The 27,405-nt window shown below is 34.5% G+C and overlaps 1 protein-coding gene across 1 annotated transcript; it reads left to right on the top strand.

The window, feature by feature from the left end:
- Nucleotides 1–253: 253 nt before the first annotated feature.
- On the top strand, nt 254–21,434 carry zgc:73226 (uncharacterized protein LOC402792 homolog). Its single transcript, XM_048188046.1, has 6 exons — nt 254–622; nt 9,744–9,900; nt 10,957–11,044; nt 12,487–12,563; nt 16,415–16,561; nt 19,884–21,434. The coding sequence occupies exons 1-6, from the start codon at nt 580–582 to the stop codon at nt 19,930–19,932; spliced, it is 561 nt and encodes a 186-aa protein (XP_048044003.1). The 5' UTR covers nt 254–579; the 3' UTR covers nt 19,933–21,434.
- The last annotated feature ends 5,971 nt before the right edge of the window (nt 21,435–27,405 follow it).

Raw genomic sequence — 27,405 nt, 5'->3', positions numbered from 1 at the left:
TGAGTTTTTGTTGTTGTCCAGTTTAGACCAAAGATAGGCAGCTTAGGCCTATTTATGGAAAAGAAAGGAATGTGCCAATATTTACCTCCTGCTGAAACACGTGGGGAGAAAGATTACCGCACTGACGTCATAAAAATAGAATAAGTAGGGAGAATGGCAGAACAGTGAAACGGGGGGCGGGGCGTAGAGTCCCGCAAGCTGCATCTGATTGGTCCATTTATTTGAAGTAAAATGTCTTTTAATTATTTTCAGTGTCACATTTAAATTAGGCCTCTCTGTATGGCTAAATTTATATTCATTATTTAGCGTATTCCCATTTTTATGCAATATAAATACTTAAATAAATAAATAGCCGTGTGATCTGAATGAAATTCAATGGAGGTGTCGGTTGTATGAGCCACTGAGCGCCCCCTGGAGGAAATAAAGTTAATGTCTTCTAAGAAAAGGAGATCAGCGAGCATTAGCCACTCAAACACACCCACAAAAGTGTTGTCAACAAACGCAGAGGACTGTTAAACACGGACAAAAAAGTCGCCAGGAGCTGAAGTCAGTGCATCTCCTCCTGAACTCTGTCCCATCATGGCTCTGTCAGGATCTCAAACACCGGACGATGCTTTGCACGGTAAGACAATGTTTCCATAACACTGCTTCATTGTTATAACCTGCGATACAGAGATATGTGATATGTATAACCTTCGACATATAGGCTATATATGTTATATAGATATTTAAATATTTAAATTATGTTGCTATAATTTGATTTCATACACATAGTATATAATTATACATACATTATTTACAAATAAATTACACAATTATTATAATTTTAATAGAAAAAAATAACATTCGAATGAATGCATTCGAATACGATTTAAAAGACATTTTAAACTTAATTATAAAAAAAAAATAACCGCGATGAAATTACAATTAATTTAAAGTATATCTAACTTACTATGAATTTCTATTTTATTTTTGTTCAAAGTGTGTGGCTACTAAGGATGGTGTTACAATGCACATATATAACCTTAGACTATCTGTGTGTTTTTATTTTGCTGTGCCATTGTTTTGTCTGTATTGTTATGTAAATAGATTCCATGACTCGCCTGTTCTAAGCCAATTACTGTGAAGAGGGTTAACAACTCATAATTTGATCAGTGGCTTAAACTGTCCGCAGGGGAAAATGTGAGAACAATAGTGTTTGCAGAACACAAGTTCTTCATAAAACCGAATCCCTCTCAGGGAATACATTATCATTCATAAAACACACAAATACATGCGCATTCCCTCATTCATGCACACACTCACAGCTTGATATTAGGCTTGGCACACGTAACACACGGCCCTCGTCTGTGGTTATGTCACAATTCCACATGCTGAGGAATCTGGGGCAATGGCACAGTCTCTCCTCCCTCCACTGCAAAACTCCTGTGTCTGGAAAATAACCACAAAATGAGCAGGAAATGCGGAAAGAGAAGATGCTTGACACATGAGGAAAGATGACGAAGGTCAGGATTAGAAGGAAGGAAGAGATGGAGAGAGAGAGAGAGAGAGAGAGAGAGAGAGAGAGAGAGATTGAGATTTTACACAAACTTTATTAGAACAGTTATAAAAAAACAACAAACATCAAATAATTAAAATCACATTAAATCAACACACTCTTGAAAATTAAATTATTCTCTACAACAGAGCAGAGCACATCTTTATAACACCATATATTGGAAAACTTTTCCAAATCATTCATCAAACTGTAGTAATTAAAATCTATTTTTAAGCGAGCCTTCAACATTTTGACAAAAACAAAAACAGCATCATCATCTGCAGAACCTTCTATCTTATTTCGTCTACTCATATATACAGCCATCTTTGCTCTTCCCAAAATAAAATTAAAGAGTTGACACTGCTCCCTCTTTTTTTGGGAATACCTATAACCCAAAATAAACAATTGTCTAGAAAAAGCTAGACCAAACAATTTAAAAAGATCTTCCAACATAGAAAACAGTGGCAAAAGACGACAACAATCCATAAAACAGTGAAAAACTGTCTCACGAAGAGTACAAAAAGGACAGTCATGATTAATATCAGAGTTCAAAACAGAAATAAAAGCATTAACAGCCACGGCTGTATGTAAAACCCTCCATTGCAAATCAACAACTTTCTTCAACAATGGTGGTTTATACAACGCCCTCCATTCAGGTCCAACACCATCATTCAAACCTAAGTGAGCTCTCCATGGAGTATCAATTTTACCATTTAATTTATCTTTATTCAAAATTTTAACAATCAATCTGTATAATAATTTCTTATCAGCATCATGCACAGATACACAAGCATTATTAGTTTCTAAAAAAAAACCTGTACAGTCCTTAAAATCTGGGAGAACCTTCAGCACAGGAAAAATATCATCAACACTTGGTTGAACAAATCCATCACAATAAGATTGCAACAATGTAAGTTCAGAATCTGTTAAAACTTCTTTCCATTTTTTAAGCAACAAGGAAATTATACGAACAGAGTGAACCTTTAAATGAGAGGCAAGGAGAAGAGCATTGTCCATGTTTGCACCTGTAAACTTAATTATATGTCCCAAAGTCACTACATTAGTCGTACAGAACTGTCTGAGAAAACTGGGACTTATTTGCCAGGTTGCACTCAACCGTGTTCCATACACGACTGGCTCTTGAAGAAGCCAATACAGTGAACTATGATGTTCTGCCCTCTCCACTTTAAACAAATTCCAGACTTTGAACAGTCCACGATAAAAACTTGGTAGTCCACTAGTGTTGAGTTGTTTTAAATCCATCAGAAACAATGTTCTGTCCAGACCAAGACCACCTAATCGGTTCAAAATGGTACAAGCCAGTGGTCTCCACACCAAGTCTGTTGGACCACACAGAAACCTCTGCACAAACTGGAAACGAAAAGTTGCCCCTCTACTGTTCAAATGGATTAAGCCTTGTCCTCCTTCATCTTTTGGTAAAAATAATACACTTTGGGGAATCCAATGTAAGCGGTCCCAAAAGAAATCAACAATAAGTGCCTGAATCTTTGACAGCAAATCTGAAGGAGGATCAACACATAAAAGGCGATGCCATAAAGTGGATAAAATAAGATTGTTAATAACAAGAACTCTGCCTCTATAAGACATTTTTGGTAGAATCCACTTCCATTTAGCAATACGACCTTTAATTCTCTCAAGAACATTATCCCAATTTTTAAGGACAAAAGGTTCATCACCCAAAAACACACCTAGGTATTTTAAACCCCCATCTGCCTTCCAATTCAATCCTACAGGCAATTTAAAATCTTTTTCAAACAATCCCCCTATGCTGAGAGCTTCACTTTTACTCCAATTTACTCTGGCTGAAGAAATTATACCATACTGATCTATAACATTTGTTAACATGTCAATGTCTTGCTGATTATCAACTATCAAAACTAAGTCATCTGCATACGCAGACAACTTTAAAGGTACACTGCACCCTGGTAAAATCACACCTTGTAAAACAGTTCTAAGTTTATGTAATAAAGGTTCAAAAGCCAGAGAATATAACATTCCAGACAGGGCACAGCCCTGTCTAATTCCACGTTGGACCTGAAAAGGAGCGCTCAAAACACCATTGATTTTCAAAACACTCTGAACATCACAATACAAAGTCTTGATTTTATTGATAAAACCAGGAGTAAAACCAAAAGCAATCATTGTTTGCCATAAATATTTATGTTCAACACGATCGAAAGCTTTTTCCTGATCAATAGAAACAATTCCCATTTTGAGACCAAAAAGCTTAGAGATTTCTAACAAGTCTCGAATGAGAACAATATTATCAGAAATCAGCCTACCAGGAACACAATAGGTCTGATCAGGATAAATAACTTGTTCCATCACTTTACTAAGTCTACTTGCCAATACTTTGGAAAGGAGCTTATAATCAGTACAAAGCAGGGACACGGGTCTCCAGTTTTTTATGAGCTGCAGGTCACCCTTTTTAGGCAGAAGGGTAAGAACTGCCCTTCTGCAACTTAAAGGCAAACGTTCACTGGTTATGCTATCATTCAGCACTGCCAAAAGATCTTCTCCAATTACAGACCAAAAAAATTGGTAAAAATCAACAGGCAGGCCATCTAACCCAGGAGATTTTCTGCTCTGCATGCTTTGCAAAGCTGCATACAGTTCACCCAGGGAAATATCTGCTTCCAACACTGCATTACTCTCTTGTTTAACCTGGGGAAGACCAGTATAAAAACTTTGGGCTATTACCTGCTCTTCTTGGTGCTCACATTTATACAAATTTCTGTAAAAGTTAACAGCATGTTTACGAATATCAGCATGATCAGACAACACATGTCCTGAGTCAGACTTTATACTATGAATCAATCTTTTTTGACCATTTTTTCGCTCCAATCCAAAAAAAAAGTGTGATGGAACATCCATTTCCACTACATTTTTAAAACGGGACCTAATCAGAGCCCCTTGTGCTGAAACCCCAAGCAAATTAGTCAACACAGATTTTTTAACTTCAAGAGCTTCCAAATAGCGTTGATCTTTTGTAGCTTCAGCTAAACCCTGGAGTTCTTCCATTTCAGATTCCAAGTCTTTTACAGACTTCATCAAAACTTTGGTAACATTGCAATGATATTGTTGACACAACTGCTTTACTTTAACTTTTCCGAAGTCCCACCACTGTTGTAAAGACATAAAATCATTTTTTGTATTTTGATGATTTTTCCAAAAAGATACAAAAATGTCTTTAAAATTTTTATCTTCTAGTAAAGCTGTATTAAAGTGCCAATATGCACTACTAGGCTTTACACATTTCAAAAAGACACAAATCACAACAAGTGAGTGATCAGAAAACCCAACAGGGCTAATAAAGCAGTTTTTAACAACATTAAAATGATATTTAAAACAATAAAAACGATCAAGTCTGGCCATGGACAATAAATTATCTTTACAATGAGTCCAGGTATATTGTCTCTGATTACCATGTAACCTTCTCCACACATCAAATAACTCATGGGTCTCTAATAATTGAATCAAACGAGTGCGAGAAGCAGGATGAGGCTCTACATGATTTCTATCAAGTCTATTTTCAGTGCAATTCCAGTCTCCACCTATAAATAAAAAATCTTTATCATTACAATCTCTAATAACATCATTCACAGCCTCCAAAAAAGTCAATCTCTCTAAACCAACAGCTGGAGCATATACAGTGATAAATACAAATTGCACATTTTCATATATTACTCTAACTTTTAACAAACGACCTTTAATAACTTCTTCACATTCAACAGATTGAGGATTAAAACTTTTAGAAAAAAGAACACCCACTCCACAACTATTACTTGTTTTGTGACTTAAAAAAACATCACCCTCCCATTCTCTCTTCCAGTCAACTTCGTTATCAGCAGTACTATGAGTCTCTTGTACAAAGATAACGTCCAATTTTTTAAGGGAGCACAGTCTAAAAAATGAAGCTCTTTTTCTTTCATCTCTGGCTCCATTTAAGTTTAGACTGCCTATTTTTAACTCACTCATAAAACAAAAGAAAACAAAAGAAAAACAGAAAAAAAACAAATTAGAAGATTTACTAAACATATTCACCATCTTCTAATTGTCTTTTGGCTTTCAAAACAAGTTTTTTTAAGCGATAAATCTCTTGGTCAGTGAAAACTTTCTCTCCTGCGCTTTCAGAGCTTTTTTGAAAGGTCTTAACTGAATCAATGAAAAGTTGTAAATCAGGAAACACATTCTCAATTTTCACATTCCTGGCTCCTTTAGTACTCTTAAGAAACTTCTTGATACTCAACATAGAGTAGCCACTAAATTTCAGGGGCAAGGACTGTGAAGAAGCTAAAGAATCAACATCAGAGTCCACCTCAACATCACTGTCAAAAGTCTGAGAACAATCACGCAGAGGAACATTTTTCATTTTATCAGGAAGTTGATAAACATCTCCAATTTTTCTTTTCTTATCATTAGAGTTGTCATCCACAACCATCTCATTTTCTTCATCCAAAGAACCTCCTACTTCCTCCACTTCCTTCTGCAAATTACTACTGGCCTCTTCTTCCAAATCAATATCACAGTGTTGACTGTTCTCAACAGAGTTCTCTCGAACAACTGAATCTGGCCTTTGAAATCTGTGTGATTGTTTCAATTTTAATCTGTCTGATTCATTCTGTTTTTGTCCTTGACATTCATTTAATCCATTTTGCTTTTGTCTCTGAGATTCATTTAGTTCAAACTGTTTTTGTTCTTGTGACTCACTTAATTCAAACTGATTTTGTCCCTGAGAATCATTTAGTTCATACAGCTTTTGTCTTTGAGATTTATTTGAATCATCCAATTCATGTCCCCGAGTTTCATTTGATTCGCTCTGTTTTTGACCCTGAGATTCATTTAACTCATTTTGTTTTTTCTCTTGAGATTTGACTGTTTTGTCCGATTTCTGTCCCTGAGGTTCATTTGATCCATTTTTCTTTTGTTTCTGAGATTTATTTGACTCACCCTGTTCTACAGTTTCAATATTAATCTCAGCAGCAGTTTTTTCTGGGCAAGAACGAATGAGATGGCCCTCCACTCCACATCCAAAACATTTCATTTTTTCTGAGGATACATAAACGTTGTAGTCATAATCATCCACTCTGAATTTAAACACTAAGTTTAATTCTTCATTGTTGTTTTTTAAGATCATAAAGACTTGCCTTCTAAAAGAAACAACATGTCTCAATTGTGGAGATTTACAGCCGAGAGAAATCGATCTAATCGGCGACATTAGTTGTCCATGTCGTGAAAGTTCTCTTTCTAACATCTCATTACTAATGAACGGAGGGACTTGCGACAAAACGATCTTTTTTGCCGGATTAACAAGCGGCACCGCTTGAACGAGGACATCTTTAATTGCTACGCCTTGTTCAACAATTGTTGCAACTTTATCAAAACTATCCACAAAAATCACAACACCATTGTTCATTCTAGACGCGGATTTAACGCTGTCATAACCAACAATCCCCCCGACTGCCAAAGCGCAATCTTCTACAGAACAGTCTATAGTCGGACAAAGTTTAAAAGCATGTCGGCGTGTGAGCATTTCCAGACCCACACTGCCAACTCCGCGAACCGGCATGATTCCCGGTTACACGGACTGTCACTACCACCAAACCACTAAACCACTTAAACTATACCACTAACAATAAACAAAACTCTTAAATAAACCTAAAAAAAAAAAAAAAAAAAAAAAAAAAAAAAAAAAAAAAAAAAAACATAAGAAAAAAGAGAGAAAAAGAGAGGAAAAAACACTCACGCAAAACCACGCTCCCAGTCTCGCATCCACTCATTCAACTTCCGCTCAGAGAGAGAGAGAGAGAGAGAGAGAGAGAGAGGTGACTGGCTAATCTCTGACAGAAATAAAATGCTTATGTAAGCAATCTCTTGTGTTCATGTCAACAATCAGAGATAGAACAATAAAATGATAGACAGACAGAGACAGGCAGACAGATAGATAGATAGATAGATAGATAGATAGATAGATAGATAGATAGATAGATAGATAGATAGATAGATAGATAGATAGATAGATAGAATGATAATACAAAAAATAGATGATAGATAGACAATGATAAAACGATAGAATGATAAAGTGAAAAATAGATAGATGATAGATAGAGAGAATGATAGAACAATAAATAAAATGATAGATAGAATGATAAAACAAAAATAGATAGATAGATAGATAGATAATAAAAAATAGAAAGATAGAATGATAAAACAAAAAATAGATAGATGATAGATAGATAAAATGAAAATTAGATAGATGATAGAATGATAGATACTGTAGATAGAATGATAAAACAAAAAATAGAGAATAGACAGAATGATAGATAGATAGATAGATAGATAGATAGATAGATAGATAGATAGATAGATAGATAAAATGAAAATTGGATAGATGATAGGCAGAATGATAGAACAATAGAACGATAGAACGATAGATAGATAGATAGATAAAACAAAAAATAGATGATAGATAGATAGAGAGATAGATAGATAATAGACAGAATGATAGATAGATAGATAGAACAAAAATAGATAATAGACAGAATGATAGATAGATAGATAGATAAAACAAAAAATAGATGATAGATAGATAGATAGGCAGAATGATAGAATGATAGATAGATAGATAGATAGATAGATAGATAGATAGATAGAACAAAAATAGATAATAGACAGAATGATAGATAGATAGATAGATAGATAGATAAAACAAAAAATAGATGATAGATAGATAGGCAGAATGATAGAATGATAGATAGATAGATAGATAGATAGATAGATAGATAGATAGATAGATAGATAGATAAAACAAAAAAATAGATAATAGACAGAATGATAGATAGATAGATAGATAGATAGATAGATAAAACAAAAAATAGATGATAGATAGATAGATAGATAGAATGATAGATAGATAGATAGATAGATAGATAGATGATAGATAGATAGATAATAGACAGAATGATAGATAGATAGATAGATAGATAGATAGATAGATAGATAGATAGATAGATAGATAGATAAAACAAAAATAGATGATAGATAGATAGATAGATAGATAGATAGATAGATAGATAGATAGATAGATAGATAGATAAAACAAAAAATAGATGATAGAACGATAGAACGATAGATAGATAGATAGATAGATAGATAGATAGATAGATAGATAAAACAAAAAATAGATAATAGACAGAATGATAGATAGATAGATAGATAGATAGATAGATAGATAGATAGATAGATAAAACAAAAAATAGATAATAGACAGAATGATAGATAGATAGATAGATAGATAGATAGATAAAACAAAAAATAGATGATAGATAGAATGATAGAACGATAGATAGATAAAACAAAAAATAGATAATAGACAGATGATAGATAGATAGATAGATAGATAGATAGATAGATAGATAGATAGATAAAACAAAAAATAGATGATAGAACGATAGAATGATAGATAGATGGATAGATAGATAGATAAAACAAAAAATAGATAATAGACAGAATGATAGATAGATAGATAGATGGATAGATAGATAGATAAAACAAAAAATAGATAATAGACAGAATGATAGAAAGATAGATAGATAGATAGATAGATAAAACAAAAAATAGATAATAGACAGAATGATAGATAGATAGATAGATAGATAGATAGATAGATAGATAAAACAAAAAATAGATAATAGATAGATAGAATGATAGAACGATAGATAGATAAAACAAAAAATAGATAATAGACAGAATGATAGATAGATAGATAGATAGATAAAACAAAAAATAGATGATAGAACGATAGAATGATAGATAGATGGATAGATAGATAAAACAAAAAATAGATAATAGACAGAATGATAGATAGATAGATAGATAGATAGATGGATAGATAGATAAAACAAAAAATAGATAATAGACAGAATGATAGATAGATAGATAGATAGATAGATAGATAGATAGATAGATAGATAGATAGATAGATAGATAGATAGATAGATAGATAAAACAAAAAATAGATGATAGAACGATGGAACGATAGATAGATAGATAGATAGATAGATAGATAGATAGATAGATAGATAGATAGATAGATAGATAGATAGATAGATAGATAGATCCTGACTGAATCCATTTTATTGATCTAAAAGTATCCTGAAGTCCATGTGGTTCATTTGTCCGTCAGGTTCTTGGGTGGAGCTGGAGGGTCTGGTGGCATCTGCAAGTCAAACAGAAGGAGAAGTAGGAGCACAGGGCACCACAGCCTCCTTCCTGCAGGGGGAGCTGGAGAGGATTCTGCTGGAAGCTCAGCTGGAGTGTGAGAGGAGTAGTCAAACAGAAAGGTGTGTACCTGAAAGGCCTATTTAAGCTTTTCTTTGGGAATTATGAATATTGAGAGTTCACTTGGAAGTAAATGAATCTGCCTTGAGATCTCTTTATTTTTTCAAGCAGTATGTTTACATACACCTTACACTGACTAGCTTGACACTCAAATCATTGCTGTTTTGCACATGATACATATTGAAATGCATCATTGCAAACATGTTTGTAGTGATTTTAGTAAAGTGTTGGGCTTGCAGTGTTTTATTTCAATCAGTTTTCAACATGTTTAGTGATTGATGAGTGATTACATACTTTTTATGCAGTTTGGCCGGTTATTTACACGACAACAGTGTTTTGGGGGCCTGAAAACGCAAATGTTTGGAAACGACTTTAAAAGTGCACGTTTTTGAAAACAATACTATTATACCATGTCCATGTAAACCACAAAACGCAAATTTGTGATAACGATGAGGTCATGCGCATGTGTATTACGTGTTCAGTCTATAGGCGCGTAGTTTATTTACAAAGTGACATCGCCATCTACTGGCCTGGCAGCAGAATACAACGTTTTTGGTTGTTTCTTCATTCTTTTCGAAAGATGGATAAAAAGGTGCACAAAAACAAAAACTTTGAAAAATTTTATATGACCCTGCCAAATCACAGAGATGCCGATTCACACAGGACTAATATTATCACAGGACCTCAGTGTTCGGCAAAATATGGTAGGTCATTTGTGGGGAATTTTTACTTTACAAATTACAGACATGGCCAGTTCGCACAGAATTGAGATCACAGACAACCTCTGCAATTATTACAAGCGACTAGAGGTCCCCAGATGATACTAATCCCGTGCAAATAGGGCTTAAGACATCTCTGGTGAAACATCTGAGAAGTTATGTTGATACTTAACTGAGAAACACAACTGAGAAGTCTCATGAACATTCAAAAGATCTGAGTGTGTATGTGTGAAGGGGTGGAATTCCAAAGCATCCAGTCTCCATTAATCATTTTGTAACAAACAACAGCTACAAAAAACAGTCGGCATGCTGTAAAACAAGTTTCCTCTCTGATGTCAGTCCTCCGCAGGTCGTGACCCCGAGAACATCTGGATCTCCCAAACCAGCCAGTGAGGGCAGCAGCAGCACAGATTGTGTTACTATACAGGTAACATGTTCAGTCTATGTCAGCTCACACGACAACATTGCCAGTAAATTGAGTTCTTTTTATAGTTACAACCAGAAGTTACCTGAAGTTATGATGATAACAGTCATAACAGTACTTTTATTATGACAGATTGAGACCCTTTATGTGTCTCATTTATATGGCTGTAACAATTTACACACAAACATTGAATGCAATGCGACTGCAGTCTTTATCTCTGTTATATTTACAATGTTATCTCATAGTCCATAAATAATAGTCTATAAATGCATTCTAAAGGCAGGAACACACCAAGCCGACGGTCGGCCGTCGGGCAGTTTTTGTTCGTCGGCCGACTAAGTTTTCTCAGTGTGTTCCGCACCGTCGACTGAAGTTGGTCCTCGTCGGCTTTTTTTCGGCCAATTCGACATGTTGAATTGCCGTCGGGCCATCTGATCATTCTGATTGGCTGTTCAGCTACTGCCACCTGCTGGTTCGGAAAGGCATTTCATCTTACGCAGGCGTAGAACGGACGTGCTACTTGGCCGTCGTATGTCGAGCGTTGGTTTGGTGTGTCAGGCCAACTTTGGACACAGACAATGCCGACGTGAGCCAACCCCGCAGTCTGCTTTCGTCGCCACTAGTTTGTCGGTGTCGGCTTGGTGTGTTCCTGCCATATCTCTTTAACCAGAACTATTGTTACAATCACAACCGAATACCAAAGCAACATTCAATCTTTGTCCCTCAGTCCCTCAGCTAAAATAAAATGATACTAAAGCCGCCACTAGGTGGCAGCTAAACATTGTCTTAATGATTTAGTCATTGAATCGTTCAGTCAAACGATTCATTGAAAATGGCTGATTCATTGAGGTTCAAAGCAGAACTGACCTACTAAGTCATCGAGCCATTCATTAGAACGATTTGTTCAAAACACGGATTCATTCAGTAGTAAAACTGAATCTGTGTTGCTTGGAGATGCGCAATGGCTCTACTGTTTGAAACTATATTCATTGGCGAAATATAGGAAAAACAGACAATATTGTGTCTAAATTGTAAGTCACCTAATAGCCTATTAACTTTTGTTTATTGAATTGCTGTAAAATCAATATCATTTGCGAATGTGCTGATATTCAGGAAAACAGCACGTTTGCTAATGTGATATTGCTAATAAATACTAAAAACAAGAACTAATACTGAGACATTTTTGCACCATATCTTGGTTTTTGGAAGCATTTTTATTAATTTTGGTGGCATTTTTGCCCCAAGTCCCCGGTAATTTGTGACCCTGGTGATTGTGCGCTGTGATCTGACCCGACAAATGACAAAACAATTTTGTTTCTGTATCAGGTCACCACTTGATGTCCACTGTAACATGAACTGGTTCCTGAAGCAAAACCAGTTGAGAACCACTGATTTAATGCATGTAAATGATACTCACACAGTCTCTGTCTCTCTTTCTCTTTCAGTCGGATGAGAATGACAGGCGAGTGAGTGCTGAATGGGTGTGGGATTGGTCCAGTCGGCCAGAAAACCTTCCGCCCAAGTAAGATTTACCTTTAATTCATACTTTGAATCTACGTTCTTAAATCATGTTAGTCTCTTCAGTTCACCTTCTAAAGTGATATAGGTGGTTGATAGATGGTAGTTAATAAATGTATCAGGTTTGAATAGAGTTATTTTCAGCAGGAGTTTGTGGTATATGATGGAACTGCAGGGGGGATTGTGGGACTACTAAACAATGAAACTCCAGAAAACTCTTTGCTTTTATATACAAATATGAATTGAAATTCATACTTCACCCCAAAATTCTTGACAATTTTTTTTCTTTTTTGCAAGAAAGCCTATTTATGAGACCATTAATCTTTTTTTTTATTTGTGTTATTTGCATTACATTACATTGCATTCATTAAAATCTACATTAATAACATTTACTTTTTTTTTTTTTTTTTTTTTTACTAAGAATACTTTTATTTAGCAAGGATGCATTAAATTGATCAAAAGTGACAGTAAAGGCATTTATAATGTTACAAAAGATTTCTGTTTCAAATAAATGTTGTTCTTTTGAACTTCAAAGAATCCTCAAAAATGCATTACAGTTTCCACCAAAATATGAAGCAACTGTTTTCAACATTGATACGAATAAGAAATGTTTCTTGAGCAGTAAATCAGCATATTAGAATGATTTCTGAAGGATCATGTGACACTGAAGACTGGAGTCATGATGCTGAAAATTCAGATTTGATCACAGAAATTAATATTTCACAATATTACTGTATTTTTGATCAAATAAAATGCAGCCTTGGTGAGCAAAAGAGACTTCTTTCAAAAACATTTTCAAAAAATCTTACCGACCACAAACATTTAAATGGTAGAAAGATATAGTAGGATAGTTAATGTCATTTATTTGAGATCAGACCAAAAAACAAACAAAAAAACAGCCAGAAATCCCTGGAATAGATAATAATAAAGATGAAAAAATGATGTTCTTACACTTTTTTTGCACATGATGCAAGTTTACAGTCCTAGAAAAAATAATGCATATTACAGACGTTAATATGTTGTTATGGAAGAAAATAAATGAGGTGTTCTTGTGTGCTGGTGTGTCCTTTCAGAATAACCGAGCGCTTCACAGATTGCCAGTTCTTGCAGTAGAGCGCTTGACCTCCGTTAGCCCTACATACCTCTGCTTAAATCTCAGAGAGGATCATTTAGTCGCCACACAAAAATAGCTTGCGCGCCACACCATGAGTCAGCGAATCTGAGCCTCGCTTGTGTAGCGTTTAATGAGTGGATGAATTGGCTTTCTAGAGGAGAAAGTTCTTAATGCACATATCATTACAGATAAACCTTGTCACAAAAAACCTTTTGGATTGCAACATTTAATAATGTAGGATTGCAGATTTCAGCAATAGAGACCCATATCATGATGCTATTAAGAGCAAAAACCTTTGAGAAAGCACAAAAAGCTGTGTCAATTTTCATGACGGTGCATATTCGCACTGTGCAAATATAAGTCTTACTGCACAAATGTTTCGAAAGCGATTTGAAATCAGTCTTTAGAAATAGAGCTGATGTAGTCATTTAAAATGAAAACATCACATCAAAAACCTTTTTTTTTTATTTTATTGATGTCATTGCAACCCTACTCAAAAAATAAATAAATAAAAAAAAAATCATAAAAAAATGTTATAATACACTATCTGCTCCACTTTCCTGCAACCAGAGAGTTGTTTTATCTTGGTTGCATTGAACTGTGATGTCAATCTGTGATGTTTAGATCCTCTTATCATCAGGAGGCTTTGCATATTCTTGTATTCCTGCTCTCCCACATGGGTATGAGGTGCTGCATTATAGCAACAAGCTTTATATGAGAGGATAGACAAGATTTAAACTGGGATTACAATGCTGAATTTGGTTTAATCTGTTTCATTAAGCTTAAAACACCTTCGGGATCACATGGTGCATGCTTGTTAAAGGGATAGTTCACCCCAAAATGAAAATGATCCCATGATTTACTCCCCCTCAAGCCATCCTAGGTGTATATGACTTCCTTCTTTCAGACAAACACAATCAGAGATATATTAAAAAATATCCTGGCTCTTCCAAGCTTTATAATGGGAGTGAATGGTGCACAAAAAAAACAAAACAAAACAAAAAACCCCTACTACTACATACGTCATTTGCCGCAGATGTTACCAGAAGCTATAGTGATTACAGTTTATAAAGTAATAATTATCTCATGATCATCAGGTTTTGTTCATGTTGCTCCGGTGCTGCTGTCATTAAAGCAAAAGAGAGATGCACCAAATACTGAGACATTTGCAGATTCATGTGCATTTTTTCAAATCAACTTCTCACTGAAATGATGCTGATAATACTGTGTAATTTATCATGAGTAGGGTTGCAAAATTCCGGGAATTTTCAAAGCTGGAAACTTTCCATGGGAATTAACGGGAATATATGGGAATTAACGGGAATTAATGGGAATAAACAGGGAATTTGCAAAATTGCAGGTTAGCCTATAACGGGCTACTTAAAAAAAAAACATCTTGCAGCATAATTTTGGTTAAAACAACCAGATTTAATCCAATTTCAGTTGAATTTTTACCCTGACATTCACACAGCACACTACTTACTGCAGGGCTATTGAGGCCACACCCCCTGCATGCACCGTGCATTCCCCCAGTCCATAACATGCACATTTGATCAAAAATACAGAAAAAACGGTAATATTGTGAAATATAACTACAATTTAAAATAATGTTTTTTATTTTAATATACATTAAAATATAATTTATTTTGTGATGCAAAGCTGAATTTTCAGCATCATTACTCCAGTCTTCAGTATCACATGATCCTTCAGAAGTTATTCTAATATTATAATTTGATACTCAATTATCAATGTTGGAAACAGTTGTGCTGCTTAATATTTTTTATAAAATGTGATACTTTTTTCAGGATTCTTTGATGAATAAAAATGTAAAGAACAGCATTTATTTAAAATAGAAATATTTTGTAACAATATACATTACCTGTCAAAATTTGGGGGTCAGTAATTTTTTCTTTTTCTTTTTTTTTTTTAAAAGAATTTAATACTTTTATTCTGCAAGGATGTGTGAAATTGATAAAAAAAAGTGATATTAAAGTGATATTGTTAGAAAAGATTTCTTTTTTCAATAAATGCTGTTCTTTTAAACTTTTTATTCATCAATAAATCCTGAAAAAAGTATTACAGAAAGCAAAAATATTAAGCAGCACAACTGTTTCCAACATTGACAATAACTGAGTATCAAATCAGCATATTAGAATGATTTCTGAAGGATCATGTGACACTGAAATAAACACATAACAATTGCTGCAATAAAAATATTTATTTTACATATTTTCTAAATTAGAATTGAATGTGAAAAAGAAATTTCATGTCATGACCAAACAAAATGTTTATATTTATGTTTATATATGATACATTTTATATAAATATTATACATTTATATAAATTTCCCAAAATTTCTAATTAATTCCCATAAATTCCTGTTAAGTTTCCAAATTGGAATATTTCCAAAATTCCCCAGATTAAGTTCCCGTGGAAAGTTTCCAGAAATTTACCGGAAACTTTCCACCCCTTTGCAACCCTAATCATGAGAAATTTTGTATTGCATCACAAAAATGCTAAATAGTCTGCACTGACTTCTAATTTTCTTAGACTTTTATACTCTAATAGTGAATGTATTTCCTGTAAAGCTAAATTGAAACAATATGTATTGTGAACAGCATTATACAAATAAACAAAAATGGAATATATTTATATTCTCACATCTTCAGTGTCCCAAATCCATGTATAAATATCTAGATTATATTGCTGAATGACCCTGATCTCTCTCTCTCTCTCTTTAGGGAGTTTGTGTTTCATCACCCAAAGCAGTCCGGCTCTCTGAGCGTGAGGAAGACTGAGGTGATGAAGAGGGGTTTGTTTTCCTCAGACGTGCTCCTCATCCTCCTACCCTCTCTGCTCGCCTCACACGCTCTGACGCTGGGTCTGGGGTGAGCCACTTTCTCATATCATATTTCTCACTATAACTTCTAATATTTTTATTTTAATATCATTGCGCAGAGTGCACAGGAAGCAAGTGCGATCATATTTCATTAAAACTCCGGCAATGAGATGTATCTATGTACAAATAGTCCATATGTATTTCCCTTTGTGCATTTCAATATTTAACAGAATTAAAGGTGCCATCGAATTGAAAATTGAATTTACCTCGGCATAGTTGAATAACAAGAGTTCAGTACATGGAAATTACATACGTTGAGTCTCAAACTCCATTGTTTCCTCCTTCTTATGTAAATCTCATTTGTTTAAAAGACCTCCGAAGAACAGGCGAATCTCAACATAACACCATCTGTTACGTAACAGTCGGGATCATTAATATGTACGCCCCCAATATTTGCATATGCCAGCCCATGTTCAAGGCATTACACAAGGGCAGACAGTATTAACGTCTGGATCTGTGCACAGCTGAATCATCAGACTAGGTAAGCAAGCAAGAACAATAGCGAAAAATGGCAGATGGAGCAATAATAACTGACATGATCCATGATTACTTGATATTTTTAGTGATATTTGTAAATTGTCTTTCTAAATGTTTCGTTAACATGTTTCTAATGTACTGTTAAATGTGGTTAAAGTTACCATCGTTTATTACTGTATTCACAGAGACAAGAGCCGTCGCTATTTTCATTTTTAAACACTTGCAGTCTGTATAATGCATAAACACATCTTCATTCTTTATAAATCTCTCCAACAGTGTGTAATGTTAGCTTTAGCCACGAAGCACAGCCTCAAACTCATTCAGAATCAAATGTAAACATCCAAATAAATACCATACTTACGCGATTAGACATGCTGCATGACGAACACTTTGTAAAGATCCATTTTGATGGTTATATTAGCTGTGTGAACTTTGTTTATGCTGTTTAAGGCTGTCGAGAGCTCGCGGGGGCGGGGAGCGGGAGATTTAAAGGGGCCGCGCGCTTAATCGATGCATATGTAATTATGGGTCAAAATAGGCAGTTAAAAAAATTAATTTAAAAAAATCTATGGGGTATTTTGAGCTGAAACTTCACAGACACATTCAGGAGACACCTTAGACTTATATTACATCTTGTAAAAAAACGTTCGATGGCACCTTTAAAGCACTGTTTATTATCTGCATAAATAAAAGCAAGGATTCTGTGGATGGTCATCCCATACAACCCCACTGAAGTCTATGGCTGTACCACTGATTTTAATGCAAAAGATGATTGATTAGGAAGGAGTCTTTAAACATGCCATTTTCAAACCCATCATACGCCTTATTTGCATTGAAAATTAAATATATAAACACTATTGTACACATTATGGATGCACCGATATGAAAATTTTGGCTGATAATTCTTTATATTTGAAAGCCGATAACTGATATATTGGCCAATTAATCTAAATCAAAATTTTTATATAATTTTTGAGAGCTTGATTACAATAACAAAAGTCTCACCATTAAAAGTCATGTCCCAAACACACAATTATAATGTTCTCATAATATTATGTAGTCTATATGACAGACTTGCGCTGTACATTGTAATTAACTGTATTTTCCTTTTTGAAGTGATTTCAATCATATTTCAAGCAATTCAAAACCATCATGGCAAACAGTGTGCATCTGAAGTGTCTTATTGGCTTTAATACAGTACAGTCCAAAAGTTTGGAACCACTAAGATTTTTAATTTTTTTAAAAGAAGTTTCATCTGCTCACCAAGGCTACATTTATTTAATTAAAAATACAGTAAAAAACAGTAATATTGTGAAATATTATTACAATTTAAAATAACTGTTTTCTATTTGAATATATTTCACAAAGTAATTTATTCCTGTGATGCAAAGCTGAATTTTCAGCATCATTACTCCAGTCTTCAGTGTCACATGATCCTTCAGAAATCATTCTAATATGCTGATCTGCTGCTCAAGAAACATTTAATGTGTACAATTGTACAAAATATTTGTGTACAATATTTTTTTTCAGGATTATTTGATGAATAGAAAGTTCAAAAGAACAGTGTTTATCTGAAATCTAATCTTTTGTAACACACTAAATGTCTTCACTGCCACTTTTGATTGATTTAATGCATCCTTGCTGAATAAAAGTATTTATTTCTTTAATTTCTTTTCAAAAAAATAAAAATATAAATTCTTTCTGACCCCAAACTTTTGAACGGTAGTGTATAATGCTACAGAAGCTTTGTATTTCAGATAAATGCTGTTCTTTTGAACTTTCTATTCATCAAGGAATCCTGAAAAAAAAAAAGTACACAACTGTTTTCAACATTGAAAATAATCATAAATGTTTATTGAGCAGCAAATCAGCATATTAGAATGATTTCTGAAGGATCATGTGACACTGAAGACTGGAGTAACGATGCTGAAAATTCAGCTTTGCTTCACAGGAATAAATTACTTTGTCAAATATATTTAAATAGTACACAGTTATTTTAAATTGTAATAATATTTCACAATATTACTGTTTTTACTGTATTTTTAATTAAATAAATGTAGCCTTGGTGAGCAGACGAAACTTCTTTTAAAGACATTAAAAATCTTAGTGGTTCCAAACTTTTGGACTGTACTGTATATCGGCCAAATTTTCTTATCGGGCCGATAAAGATAACATTTAAAATGAACATGAACATGTCATCCGATACCGATATGGTGGCCGATATATCGTGCATCCCTAGTACACATAGTTCTCAAACACTTGACTCTGCATTTTGCCATCCATAAGTGACAGCAATCTGTTTTTATGTGTTTCTGATTGGGAGTGTTTATGCATTTAAATGCAAGAGTGAATCTGCAAAATTATCGTCGTGCATGTGAATGAAATACAGGAGTTGCTCCTGAAAATGCAGTGAATGACATGCTGATAATGTGACGTACTGCAAGTCTGTGAGTTTTGATGATTTTAATGTGTCCTTGCTGAATAAAACTATTAATATACTGATCTCTGAATTTTGACCATTAGTGCACACCACATAGATGAGGCTTCTCTGCCGCTGTGCTTTGAAAAAATGACTGTAGATCAAATGTAATCTGAATATGATTGGCTCATGACGTTGTGAGCGTGTCCCAAGGCCGGGGTCCTGTCGCAGCCCCCGAGTCCCGCATGTCTGTGTTTGCAATAAATCAGATACGAATAAAAATGTTTGTGCTCAGACTCTCTAAAATGTATTGAGCTGAACAAATTGAATTTTCGACATCATAGATGCCACCAGACAGACGATGACAGATTATCTCTCTCTCTGTCTTGTCTCTTTTTTTTTCTGTCTTTCTCAGAATATACATAGGAAAACGGCTGGCATCCTCCTCCACCAGCACGCTGTGACATGTGACATCTGGCAGCTCACTGATTGGCTGAGACCGCTGCCGCTAGCACTGTAGCCCAATCACGCCTCTCTTCTCCTCTTGTGATGGGCAACTGCCTCTTCTGCCACTGTCTGTCTGTCCTGCCGCAAACCAGTCTGTCTGTCTGTCTCTGTGTGTCTCCACATATTTAAAGGGGTCATATCATGAGGAATCGAAGCTTTTCAGATAAAAGAGCCTGATGTATTATGACAGTATACTGTTTTAAGGATAACGTACATTTCAGAAATCAAAATTTTCTTCCCAAGAAGAGCATTTATTGAAACAACGCTACAAAAACAACTCCTCCTCACTAAATGTATTACATATAAAGTTTATATCCATTTGGATTACACAACATAAAAAACTGTTAAACTGTTATTAATGCAATGCGTATTTTTCAGTCATACGTAAATGAAAGTGATAAGATTACTGCACTCAGAAAACAAACTATGGTGTAGTTTAACTATTTGCATCTATTTGATTATATTAAAAAAATGTATTTTCAAAATGCATTTATTCAAATTGATTAGAATTTGCATAAACCTGTTCATTATGAAAACAATTAAATTTATTTAGTTAAAAGTATGAACGGATAAAATATGGCTAGCAATATTCAGTTAGTTAAAATGTATGAGATTGAATCAAATTGGTTTTATTTATGATAAATATGTAAACCTGGTTATGATTTCATTTGATTACATGTATGATTACATTTCATTTATTGGTACTATTACAGAAATCTTACCCGTTTGACCTGACAAATATACAGTTTAACAGTTTGTTTATGTTAAAACTCTAGTCCAAATAGATGGAAATTTTAATAGATGGAAAATTCAAATACACGTCTTAAATTTAGGCCTAAATATTTCTGATGTCCAACTGATTAATATGTTATCACATGACTTTAAAAAATTAATTTTTTGTTTGCTCAGAACAGGTTGAAAATTTTCAGGCAAAGACAACTTTGGTTTTGATGCAAAAAAAATAAACCAATAAACTTTATTAGCATTATATGTGGTCATCAAGGGGAAAAAAAGTATGATATGACCCCTTTGCATCATTTTAAGACTAAACTGTCCCCATTTTTTTGTAGTTGTTTCTCTTTTGTTGTCCATAAAGGACTGTGTCCTTGTGTGTCAGGTGTAATACAGTTCACTACAGGGAACACAGAAACAGTAATGCACTGAAATTTAGCTGAAACAGTGTAAATGAGGAAAAAAACAACAGTGAGCAAAGCAAAAAAAAAAGTATTATTTTACATCTCATTCCAAATCAAATGCAAGACATGCATTCAGGTTGACAGGGTGTTTGTTCTGAGTATTTGTGGAGCAAGTAATATGATAAATCTTGTGCTGCACTGTCGTGTTTGCGATATAGACCCATTCCGTGTTGTATTGTGAAGGCAACTGGAGCTCATTAGGTTTTCTGGTCAGATTAATCTTGTTTGTAACGACTCGACCTCAATAAATGTCACTCTCACCACCTTCTGCTTGGTCTAGTATTTTACTTCAAAATAGATGTGAGGCTTTCACCTTTAAAAATTATATATAGTACCTTATTTTATTGAGCTTATACTATAATAATCTTTGAAGTACCTTGGAATACAATGTAAATATGCAGATGCAATGGTAAATGAATAGCGGACTCCTAACATGTACATGAACTTGCTGATTTCATGTGGTCACATGTTTGTTTAATATTTTTCACAATATTTAGTCCCTTTTTTTCCCTGGTTAATTTCAAAGGTGATGCGAAGATTTTTAAAAAAAGCAAATATTGTATGTACAGTATATATCTCGCAATTCTGCCATTATAACAATTGCGACTTTTAATCTCACATTCTTAATAAAGTCAGAATTGCATTATAAACTCGCAATTCTGACTTTTTTCGTGCAATTTTCTCAGAATTGTGAGTTTATATCTTGCAATTCTGACTTTTTAACATGCAATTGCGACTTTATATCACAATTCTGAGAAAAAAAGTCAGAATTGTGAGATATAAACTCGCAATTGGGTGAAAAATGTCAGAATTGTGAGATAAAAAGTCGCAATTACCTTTTTTTTTTTTTTTTTTCAGTGGCGGAAACAAGCTTCCATAGATTTAAGATACATTCTCATGAAAAAAGTCCTAAAAAAATTCAAATAAAAAATTGTTTTACCTCTCAGACAAATTTAACTTCAAGGATGTTTAAATATTTTGTAAACAAGACAAAGATAATGATTAAGATATGCAGGAATTAGAATTAATTTTTTGAATTTGAAATTTGATGGTGCTTTTTGTACTAGTAAAGTCACTGAACAGAGAAAGAACCAACATGAGGTCTGAGCATTACATTCCCTTCCTTAACTTATATGCCCTCTCCTATGCTTAGAAATAACATTTATAAGAGGTACATGGAAACATGTTCAGGAAATACACAGTGATATGCAGACAAATACTGGAAAAGGTAATGACTGGAAAGCGGTTGACTCTGTTGTGTTCAAGTAACACACAAGTGTGATTCCCTGAATGTGCACCAGAGGTCAGAATTGCTCTAGTGTGCACTGCAGTACTGCAGCAGTTAATATGGGAGTTATGGCGAGGCTCCACTGCTACATTTTTCTTTAAGAGCAGTTTTGCTCCCATTTGAAAAAAAAAAAAAAAAAAAAATAGGAGCACCTTCTGATCGATGACGGAAATGAACTTTTCTATTACAGGTCCAAAATCCCCCCCAATTGAATTCTAGGCTTTTTTCTCCTTTGTAAGGACAACCATATTAAATGCATCACCTTGTAATGTCAAATTCTTAAATAATACAATTAAATCAGTATCATAATGCACTGCAGAGGTGGCATTTAGGTATATTTACACTACAGTAGGGCTGCCCCCGACTAAACTACTAGTCGACTTTTTCTAGTCGACTAGTAGTCCTTCATTTAAGCCATTATTCGACTAATCACACGTTCATATTAATTTAATTACTTAAATATACTGGGGAGAGGAATATATGCCTCACACTCCAGAGCACACATAAAGATTGCCTCAAAGCACTGGCAAAAGTAATGATTATGAATGTGTCAGAGAAAATAGCAAGTTTTGGGGTACGTTCACATATCGCTTTTAAAAATTTGTGGAAAGTGCTTTCTCCTCCTTTCCACAAGCGAGTGCGCTCCTGTGGCGTCTGACGTTACTATGTAACTTGAAATGCACACTCCATGATGACAAGGAAGTATCAGCAAAGGATTAACTGATAAATTAATGATTAATTGATAAATTGTTTAATTGATTTCGGAGCACATTCTGAAAAGTTGAGATGTTTTCATCACGCTTAGGCATATAAACAGCTGGAAAAAATGAGCGCGCCACACCGTGTGCGTGTCGCGATAGCGTCACTTCTATAGACCCCTTAATCGCCTACGTCACTGTGACGTCACCGCTCTAGCTGGAGGCAAAACATAAATAAGAACTCATAGCGGGCGCGCTAAAAGTTTGAGGTTTTGACTTTAAAATGTCGTCTTGTTGTGTTTTTGGCTGCCAGAATAGAAGGAACAGTACTTTTGGTTCAAAACTAAAGTTTTACCAGATCCCGGCAGACATTCCTTCACAGAAATCAAGAAGACAGTTGTGGTTGAATGCAATACGGCATACAGACTGGACGGAGACGATCATAAATAATGCTCGTGTTTACAGTGCACACTTCATATCAGGTAAAATAATCGATGCATATGTAATGGTGTGTTGGTTTTATCTAGTACAAATCAGCAGGTTTCTGTTTTAGGTGAAAAGTCGCCAACTTTCAGCGCACTAGCTAGCTTAAATGTTAAACAAACATACAGCGATAGATGTGTGTGCCATCCTTTGAAAGGTCTCTTAAAATAATCCACATTGCTAGCCATAATCATAGTTAGCCCAGCGTTAGGTTACATTAGACAATAAGCCTTGACAAAATTCCCCGAACCACCCGAAAGTAATTAATATGTTGTCTAGGAAATATCCAAAACTTAAGTTAATTTACAAAAATAGCTGTCACGGTCCCGCAGAGTCAGTGACTGTACATATTCGGACAGTTCTGAACCTTCTTCTGCATCTTCTGCACGCTTGCTGCGTGCCTACATTTGAAATAACGAACTTGCACGCGCAAAAGACGCGATATGTGAATGGCCCCTTAAATAGCCTAAATTTATTATATTATAAAGTAACATTTTAATTGTTAATTAATAAACTAGTGTTTTCTGAGTCAGTGTCGGCTGCAAAGATGCAGTTGACGATGCTGACTCTCATCTCTGCAGTAACGAGAGCGCGAGTAACGCTGTAGAGAGAAATGCATCTTTCATATGGATTACATAATCAGAGAGTATTTGTTTTAGATTGGAATTAGTTTGTTTAAAAGTAGACATTTCAAGCTTTCTATTGATACACTTCTCATGTCTGTGAGGAAAGTAGCCTATATGCTGAGTAGGTTCATTTTTGTGACGCGCTGCTGTTCGGGGAGACCGAGACGGCAGAAAGAACATCCTGTTTGTTTTCTTTATTTTACAAAAGCACAAAGTTTTGTGGTTATTGTGAGTGTATACAAATAAAAGTAGACCCTTTACAGTTTGGAATGATGTATTACTCTTAAATGACACCAGCCCCTCCATGTCGTGCAGTAAAACGCTGCCTTTAGCTGCCACACTTCGCACGAACACTCGGATATATAATAGCGCACATTTATCTAGGTTAAGCAAGTTAGAGCGATTTACCATGTAAAGTTGCTATTACTTACATGTTTCAAGTGATAAGCTATATTTGAGGTTGATGGATGATCACCACAAGGACCTGCTGTCCTGATGATCTGTCCCTCATGGACTTTACTTCCTGTGGATTTTTTTTTTCTGCCGACTAATAAAATCTTGGTCGACTAACGTTTAGTCGACTGTTAGGGGGCAGCCTTAATTTACACAGACTGTCTAATACAGCTCAGAGGTGCAATTGCAATTGCATAATGTTATGAAATTAATGTTTTCAATATAAAATTTTGAATACAGGAATGTGAAATGATCAAAATCAATTTAATTTATACTTTAATTTGGCTGTAAGTCACAGTCTTTGTCATTGAATCATTCATTTAGTTGGTTCGTTCAAAGCGGAATGCTGCTGTGTTTTGGATTTGTTTGGAAGAGCGAAAACAGACAATATTGTGTCTAAAATGATATTCTTGATATTAAGTAAAAGTAACTTTATATCATCTTGTTTATTAAACTGTCAATATCACATTAGCGATTGTGCTGATATTCGGGAAAAAAATCTCGTTCATGTGAGATTGCTTAACTTTATTATATTATAAATATTAAACGGGCTCTTTTTACCCACATATCTCAAATTTTGGAGGCACCTTGTAAACCTAAATAGGCTACACAATAACATAATGTTCAATGTCCAGTCTTGAGCGTGGACATCTTGAACATGAACTTTTTCGTGCTTGCTCTGTTGACTGAAGGCATGAAAAGTAGCCAATCACAGTGTGAAACGTAACTGTTAGATGCATTTTGGGAGTTGTAGTTTTAATATTGTTTTCACGGTCGCCCGCAGTTATTTTCAGTCTCATTTGTTCGCACTATAGAACCCTGTTGATGTTTGCCAAGACTATTACTATAATCACATAAAACTTGGGGTTAGTAATTTGAACAAACCTGTGACAAAGTATTAGGGTTGTCAAAAAGTACTGAAATTTTTTTTAAAAAATTGCCGATACCATCATTTCCCCCTAGCATTTAGAGCACTGTTGAGCTATTTACAACATGTTTTTGAAGTGTTGATTATGTAGCCAATCACAGAAATATCTTTTGAGCATGTGAACACAATGGCCAATCAGAGGTGTTTAAGAAACCACTCAACATCACTCAAAATGCTAGGGGGAAATGCTGGTATTGTCACATTTTTAAAATTTCAGTACTGATTTGGCACCGAAGTCGGTACTTTTGACAACACTAGTAAACATTAAACTTGGACCCTAGAAGCCGCATTATGGTGGTGAGTTTAGTTAATGAATATGGTTTTGCCAGTATTTATATAATTTTTTCTATTTTCTCAGGAGCCAGAATTTTCCAACATGGTATTATTTTCCTTCTCTCTTTTCTTTGCTTTCTTCTGCCCCTTGAACTTCTCACTTGTGATGGAAGGGTGGCGGAATTCAATTTCATGCAGTAAAAATTAAGACAAAGAGGCCGGAGTTTGTCTTGTCATTTTTACGGAGGCACAGATTTAGATAAAGAGGGAGGAAAAACAACACTGACGTATTGATCAAAGCCTGTCGGCCTCTTGTTCAGGAAATTGATTGTGAGGAATAGAAAGCTCTGGGAGATGACGGATGAAGGAGTAGAAGCTCTTGGCATGGGCAGCGTCTGCCTGCTTTCAGTGCCAATATCTTCATAAAGGCTTGAGCAACTGAACCTGTTGCAACTACTGCTAGTGACTTTAAGAAACTCCTTGTGGATGAATCTCATGAGTATTTCACCACACCGTTAAAAGCTAAGAAATTGTATTTTTTTTGCATAGAAAATATGGATATTTTAGAATCTTTAGGATATTTTCTTGCATTGTGATGTTATTTTCACTGTAACACATCCAGATATTTTACATGGAGTTTACTTCATTATGATGTATAAATATTTTTAATTATTTATTGAAATTTCATTAGACTGAGAGTTGGTTTTGCATTTTTTATTTCACAATTTCACAATGCAAAATAAAAAAAAATGGTTCTTAAATATAGTCTTGCAATCGTTCTTCAGAAGGTGAGCATGCTGTAATTAAATTCATAAAGTTGAGGTCTGCTGAATGCACATGTGTCTAAAGGAGGAGGGATTTCATAGTTTGTGTGTCTCTATATGTTTGTGTGTTTGTTTTCTTAGACTTCGGTTCCCTTTGTTCTTTGTGTCAGAACACATTACCTGTTCCCTAACATGTGTTCACATCTATAACCATCACTAGGGGTGTGAAGTCACACACACACACACACACACACACACACACACACACACACACACACACACACACACACACACACACACACACACACACACACTCTCTCTCTCTCTCTCTTCTGCTGTACTGAAAATAGACTAGAACTCAAAAGGATGTGAGGGTGAACCTGTCATTGATTATGCCCAGGATATATTTGGTCATATATATATATATATATATATATATATATATATATATATATATATATATATATATATATACACACAATTGTGTCATTTCAGAAAAATTAAACACATTTTCTCACAAATTCTCATTACTTTCCTCATTACTATAATTTGTGTCATTTAAATTGGAACATATAGATAATTGTAGTATTTGTTGCATTGCCTTTAAATTATGCTTGTCTAAACTCTTTTGTAATACAGAATAACCATTAAGAGTTATGGGAATGACAAACTCAAAGGTAAGACACAGTGCTATTATAGATTTGTTTTTTTTTTTAGTTTC

Source organism: Megalobrama amblycephala, linkage group LG4 (assembly GCF_018812025.1).
Source record: "Megalobrama amblycephala isolate DHTTF-2021 linkage group LG4, ASM1881202v1, whole genome shotgun sequence".
In the NCBI taxonomy this organism is placed as follows: Eukaryota; Metazoa; Chordata; class Actinopteri; order Cypriniformes; family Xenocyprididae; genus Megalobrama; species Megalobrama amblycephala.
This window is presented reverse-complemented; position numbering and strand designations above follow the sequence as displayed.